The 7,500-nt window shown below is 37.1% G+C and overlaps 1 protein-coding gene across 2 annotated transcripts in view; it reads left to right on the forward strand.

Moving 5' to 3' along the window:
- LOC144978544 (low-density lipoprotein receptor-related protein 4-like) overlaps window positions 1-7,500 on the forward strand; it is a 157,974-nt gene that overhangs the window by 107,270 nt on the left and 43,204 nt on the right. For both annotated transcript variants that reach the window (XM_078924756.1, XM_078924757.1), the window contains 6 exons: window positions 1-86; window positions 491-616; window positions 2,036-2,146; window positions 4,209-4,325; window positions 5,374-5,490; window positions 6,418-6,543. The exon at window positions 1-86 is cut by the window's left edge and continues 31 nt beyond it. In XM_078924756.1, the coding sequence (XP_078780882.1) occupies window positions 1-86; window positions 491-616; window positions 2,036-2,146; window positions 4,209-4,325; window positions 5,374-5,490; window positions 6,418-6,543 (683 nt within the window). The remainder of the gene's footprint in view (window positions 87-490; window positions 617-2,035; window positions 2,147-4,208; window positions 4,326-5,373; window positions 5,491-6,417; window positions 6,544-7,500) is intronic.

The raw sequence follows: 7,500 nt of genomic DNA on the forward strand, positions 1-7,500 counted from the left end.
ATGTCTGGACGGATCATGCATCGCCATGATGTGGAAATGTGACCGTGAGATTGACTGCACAGATGGAAGTGACGAGAGAGATTGTGGTGAGTCAGGGGGAATCATCATCGCCAGCTGGGTTGGGTTTCAATTTTATGTCGTCCGTTTTAGAGATGGGATGCATCCTTACCCCTAACATTTTGGGCTTCCCACAACCGCCATCAACATCATTTCCTTCATCACCAGCATTTTCATCATCATCATCATCATCATCATCATCATCATCATCATCATCATCATCATCATTGTCACCACCACCACCACCATCAACATCATCATTTTTGTCACCATCATCATCATCATCATCATCATCATTGTCATTAACATCATCATTTTTGTCATCATCATCATCATCATCATCATCATCATCATCATCATCATCATCATCATCATCATATCATCATCAATACCACTGTATTTCTACTTTTTCCTCCTCTCCACAATTACGCAGGCAACCAGAAGGCAATGTGTACGGAGCACGAGACTCAGTGCAAAGCTACAGAGAGATGTATCCAACACGAGTTTTTGTGTGATGGGGAGAATGACTGTGGGGACTGGGAGGACGAATTGGGCTGTGGTAAGTCACCGTAGGGTTAAACCACTTACAGAAGTAGATTACTAACCCTGTATTTTTGCGGCTTTGTTGGTCTTGTGGTATGACACTCGCTTTCGGATTGGAAGGCCCTGGGTCGAGCCTCGCTCGGCGCATAGTTGAGTTCTAGGAAAAAGCTCTTTACTCACATTCTCTCACTGTACTCAGGTGTAATATAATATAATATAATATACAATGAATTTATATAGCGCCTAGTTCCAATTTAGAATTGCTCACTGGCGCTTTACGTCAACACATCATGTATGATATACAAATATAGAACTGGCATGTTAAAAACCACACAAATCTTGTAATTTGCAACACCTCTGTTTTGTTTTCATTTAACCTGAGTTTGTTGCAACACATCCAGTCACTAATCTCAGAGATACAATTTTCTATATCCGCTATAACATTGAGATGTTTGTTGATATTAATGGGAAACAGTAATTGGGTGTCATCTGCGTAAAAATGGTAGGCTACTTAATAAAATATTTTGAGATGATGTCACCTAATGGTCTGATATAGAGGGTGAATAAAGAGGGTCCCAGGACTGAACCCTGTGGTACACTAAAAGATAGGGAACAAGGGGAAGAGAAGTCATGTCGATTTACAGACACTGATTGAATTCTGTCAGAGAGGTAAGATGAAAACCAGTCAACAACAGTACCCCCAAATCCGTATAGTGTCTTAAGTCTGTCAATTAAAAGAGTATGGTGTATTGTATATCAAAAGCAGCACTAAGGTCGAGTAGTATGATAATAACATCAGGTGTAAAATGAGTACTTGGCTGTTAACAGCGTTGCCTCTGTCCGAAAAAATTGAATATCGCCATTCGGGCGTCATGTCTCGTTCTACGCGTTGCTGTTGTCAGGGTCCCATTGTAAAGCACTTTGAGCATGTTTAGTGGATATTGCGCTTTATAAAAGCTCAAGCTCAAGTATTTGCATTCCTCCAATGACCCCATCAGTTTGACTATCCCACACATTCTGGGTGGGGATCCCGACCTCCCATAGTGGACAGGGAGGTACTTGCTGTGTCTTCTATCCCACTTTATCTGTTTTCCAATTACTTTCTGTCTTTGTCTTGGAATGAGATTACTTAGTTTTGTCCTGACCCTGACCGGAGTCTTTGGCTGGGAGGGAAATAGTCGAATGTATAGTTACAGTTTTGGGAGATGATATTTTTTTCCTTGTAAATTTGATAGTATCATAATTTTGACAAAAATATACATAATGCAGATGTAACAAAAAGAGAATTCTCATAGCAATGCTCTTAAATATTTTTTAATTGATTAATTAATTAATTTATATATATATATATATATATATATATAATATATATATATATATATATATATATATATTTTTTTTTTTTTTTTTTTTTTTTTTTTTTTTTTTCCTACAGGTCACTGTCAGAAGGGAGATTTCAACTGTACCAGCGGCCTTTGCATTAACAAGAACTGGGAATGTGACGGTGATTTTGACTGTGATGATCGATCAGATGAAACCAACTGCAGTAAGGATTTTCAATTTGACAAGTTATGGAGCAGGCACTGATATAGATAGGATAGCTTAGCTAAGAAACTCACAACATTGCCATCCGAAGTATAATGGACCAACACACAAAAAATTATGTGTAACCTTGAACGTTTATAGTCTGGTTAATACAGTTTAGTGAGAATTACTCATATACACAGATAACAAAAAAACAAAGACCCGAGTGACATCAGCTTATTCTATTTATAGGTAGAACAAAGTTGACGTCGCTCAGGTCTTTGTTATTGTTTTTTTGCCATCCATGTTTTTGAGTAATTCTCACTAAACTGTATTAATCAGACTATAAACGTTCAAGGTTACTGATAGTTTTGTGTGCTGGTCCATTATATTTCCAGATGATAATGTTGTGTGTTTCTTAGCCAAGCACACAGCATCTATAGATAGTATGCACTTGGCTAAGAAGCTCACAACATTGCTATCCGGAAGTCTAACTAACCAACACACAAAACGATGTGTAACCATGAACTGATATAGTCTGGTTCATACAGTTTAGTGAGAATTAGTCATAAACATGGATGGCAAAAAAAAACAATAACAAAAACCTGAGTGATGTCATCTTCAATCTATCTATAGAAAGTATGCCCTTGGCTAAGAATCTCACAACATTGCTATCGGAAGTAACGGACCAACACACAAAACGATGTGTAACCATGAACTGATATAGTCTGGTTAATACAGTTTAGTGAAAATTACTCATAAACATGGATGGCAAAACCAATAACAAATAGCTGAGTGACGTCAACTTCGTTCTATCAAAAAGATAAAGATTTGAAAAAGTGTGATAAAACAGTGCCAGACTAAACAAGAAATAAAAATACAAGAATGAAAAACATCCCAAAAATCAGTCTTCCTCGACTGGTGTAATACAGGGTTGTCTTTGTCCGAAAATGGTATAATTCCCTAATAGGCTGCATGTCTCATTCTGCTTATTTATTAAATGCACACTGTTCCATTCACTATTTTTAAAAAACTAGTTTAAAACATTAATTGGAAATGTTTACAACAAGCAATGACTCTCAAAGTATTTGGAACATTTCAATCAGCAGTCCGCTATGAAATTTTGGACCATCTTGCAGTCCCCTGCTTAAAATTGTGATAGACCCGTGGATGCAGTGGGCCTGATAAAGCCTGCAACTCTTCATTTTCATAAACTGATTTCATTCAAACGTAATCAATTTATGTAATAATTTGGTTTTTATCTTTAACTCTTTCAGCGCCATTGGCCGCACTGTGCGGTCAGAGAAGAATCTGTTCTACTGGCCAATGGCTGCACAGTGTAGCCAGTCTTGAAAGGCAAAAATAATAATGTAATCCAATCCTACTATCTACTAAAGTACTATAAATTGAACCAATGGTATCATTTCTTTCCTCAGAACATTCAAGTGGCTCTAGGGGGGTATTTTAATTGAGATTTTGTGCCGAATTTGAATGTCGCTTTGTCTTAGCTTGTCATTCTCATGCTGCCTCAATCAGGTGTCAGCCATTTTGTGACGGAAATGCTATTAAAGTCTCAGCGCTGAAAGTGTTAAAGAAACTAATGGAACTTGCGTTTTATCTTGTGTTTCAAGTCCTTTATTAATAATAGTAAAATTGACCAAATTTTCGCAGACCACCCAAAACAGTTGGAGAGCCACTGACTTAAGAGCATAATGCTATCGCGATGTGTGCATATATGCAGGTCTGACATCTTAACGCAATTATAGGCCTAGTTTAACATTGTTGTAATGGACAATATTTTGCGTCATTTTTTTTTTAGGTTTCCATTACAACAATGAGCCCATAAGGAATTGGGTTATCAGACCTGCAAAAAAGTGCACATAGTATTAACATAGGAAAGCACAATATAAAGCAATATTTTTCAAAAAAATAATTTTTTTGTTAATTTTTTTTTCAGTCTGAAATATATTTTTGTTAATGTTGAATATTTTATTTATTTATTTATTTATTTATTTATTTATTTATTTATTTATTTATTTATTTATTATTTTAAAAATTTATTTATTTATTTATTTTCCTGACAGCGTTGTTACCGTGTACCAAAGACCAGTTCCGATGCAATTCTGGATTCTGTATTGACCTAAAGATGAGATGCGATGGCAATGTGGATTGTGCTGATGACAGTGATGAGAAGGATTGCAGTAAGTGGTCTCGGAAAAACCATTTTAAATCGATGACCCAATGCGTCATATTCCATGTTCACATCCTTTTTGCCCAATTATGGGCTTGATTTTTAACTTTGGTGTAGGCAGTAGTAAGTAGACCTTCAGAGCCAACCAGGCACATGGAGCTGGAGTTTATCCCCGTTCCTATAGCATGAAACGGACAATAGCAATTGCTTGCTATCTTTTGGTTAGGATGCTAGCCTGTCGCAAAGTGCTTTCTGGCCATTCTATCAGACTCAGCTACCTTTTCGCTCCTGGGTGGACAGTGGGGGGGGGGCAGAAAAAATCTTGACTGCACCTGGGATCAATCTTGGTCCTTTTGCTTGTGTAGCGAGTGTCCTACCAACTGAGCTATTGGGACCCTCTAACATTTGTTGTATTGATGATATTTTGTGTTGGTTTGAGACCCAATGTATTTCTATTACAACAATGAGATCATTAGAATATTTGGAAATCAGACCTGAAAATAGGTAAAAAAATCAAGCTTTTATATAGCGCAATATCCACTAAACGTGCTCAAAGCGCTTTACAAGGGGTCCGTGGCCAACAGTAACACCTCACATGTAGGACGAGACATGTACACTAGACCACATAGCAGCACAAAATAGGTTACTGTTGATCAAATTGGTTTTATGTTAGAATAATTTAGATGAAAGAAATTGATTTTATGTCAAAATGATCAGAAATTGGAAATTTGATTTTTTTAAAAATTTCTAGAAATGTTAAATGTGCGGCTATATGGTCTTGTGGTATGACACTCGCTTTTGGATCAGAAGGACCTGGGTTCGCTCCTCGCTCGGCACATAGTTAAGTCCTTGGAAAAGGCTCTTTACTCACATTCTCTCACCGTACTCAGGTGTAAAATGAGAAGAAAAATAAGAATAATAAATAGAATATGAAGTAGAAAAAGAAGAATAGAAGAAGAAGAAGGATCACATCTGTCAAAAGAGTAGCTTTTATACAAAACCCTTGTATCAAATCACATGTTCATTGATTTTGTTGTTGTTGTTGTTGAACCTTGCAGGACCCAGAAAGTGTCGACCAGATCAGTTTGTGTGTAAGAATGAGAAATGCATGGGCCTCCATAAGATGTGCAATGGACGGAAAGATTGCACAGATGGCTCGGATGAGACCAATTGTGGTATGTTGTATTGATGTTGATAATATTATCAAGGGAAAGGTTATGTTGGAAGGTTGGGGGGGGGGGGGGGGGGGGCAGAGGAAAGGAGGAGGAGAGTGGTCCACAAGTTTGTTTTTTTTACCCCTTTGCTCACTAGATTATTAACCCCCAATTTGCTCACTTTGGACAACAATGGGTGATTCCTGTTAACATCAGACATCTTGTTTGATGGAATATCTATATTCCTTCGTGGAATGCCTAGGCGGTGATATCTTATTATGTCGTGGCGGAAGAGCATACTTTTTTAAAAAGTGTAAATGAGTACCCAGCCGTTAACAGCGTTGTCTCTGTCTGAAAAAAATTGTAATATCGCCTAACAGGCATTATGATATGTCCTGCATGTTAAGTGTTGCTGTTGACCAGGGACCCCTTGTAAAGTGCTTTGACCACGTTTAGTGGATATTGCACTGTATAAATGCATGAGGAAAGGAGGAGGAGAGTGGTCCACAAGTTTGTTTTTTTTACCCCTTTGCTCGCTAGATTATTAACCCCCAATTTGCTCACTTTGGACAACAATGGGTGATTCCTGTTAACATCAGACATCTTGTTTGATGGAATATCTATATTCCTTCGTGGAATGCCTAGGCGGTGATATCTTATTATGTCGTGGCGGAAGAGCATACTTTTTTAAAAAGTGTAAATGAGTACCCAGCTGTTAACAGCGTTGTCTCTGTCTGAAAAAAATTGTAATATCGCCTAACAGGCATTATGATATGTCCTGCATGTTAAGTGTTGCTGTTGACCAGGGACCCCTTGTAAAGTGCTTTGACCACGTTTAGTGGATATTGCACTGTATAAATGCATGAGTCAAGATTATTTGTTTGGTAGAATCTTAATATGATGACGAGGATGTTGGAAGTCTCAGACTGTTTCTTTTATTATCCCCAGATTTGTCCACATCGTGTAAAGTGAGGAATGGTGGATGTGACCACAAGTGTAAGACGACGTCACACGGTGCCAGGTGTTGGTGTAGACCAGGCTTTAAACTGGGAGATGATAAAAAGACATGCCTGGGTAAAAATCATTTTATCAAGTTTTTGTTTTTTAGATTTTTTATGTTGTTTTTGTTGTTGTTTTGGGGGGGGGGGGGGTTTCTTTTGTTTTTTGTTTTTTTTGCTTTTGATCGTTTTGTTTTGTTTTTGTATTCTAGGTATAGATAAGTTTATAATGTTTATGTTATATAGATTTTTTATGTTTTTAAAAAATGGTATGTGCACATTTATTTATTTTATTTTTTTTTTTTTTTGCTTGTGCTGTAAAACCCTTTAAAACAAAAACAAAATGCTTTGAGCATGTTTAATGGATATTGCGCTATATAAATGCTCTTTTTTTTGTTGTTGTATATTCTGAAGGCTTGCATTTAAAACTTTCACTTTGTTTCCTCCTTGAAGCTTGAAGGAATTCATCCTTTATTTTTCAGTCACCATGTTTTGTTGATAAAGGGGAAACCCGAAACATCCACATTATCTGTCTTCATTCAATAAATTTAGAGCAGCTTACATTTCATTACGTATTGTTATTTATTTTTATTTTGTTTGACTTACTTGACTTTTGCCTTTTGGCTCCTGGTGAAGGCTTCTCCTCCAAGTCTGTTTTTGGACGACCCTGTTCCCTCTTACCCTGCTGGTTCCATTCAAGAGCCTGCTTGGTTATATTATAGGACTCCTTCCATAGGGTATGGCCAACCCATCACCACTTTCTACACCTGACCTGGACATCCATTTGTTCTTGGTTTGTCTTTGTCCAAAGGTCAGCGTTTGGCACTTTGTCAAACCATTTCAACTTGAGAATTTGTCAAAGATTTATTTTGTTTATACATCACTTTGTTTTTGGATAATGTAAATGTTGCTGCACGAAGAAAGATGAATCATAACTATGCCACTACCACATTATCTCATTCATCTGTGGCGTTTCATTCATCCTGTTTTGTTGATAAAGGGGAAACCTGAAACATTCATTTGATCTGTTTTT

The sequence above is a fragment of the Berghia stephanieae genome, chromosome 8 (assembly GCF_034508935.2).
Source record: "Berghia stephanieae isolate SIO BIC M18660-M18661 chromosome 8, UCSD_Bste_1.3, whole genome shotgun sequence".
Lineage (NCBI taxonomy): Eukaryota > Metazoa > Mollusca > Gastropoda > Nudibranchia > Aeolidiidae > Berghia > Berghia stephanieae.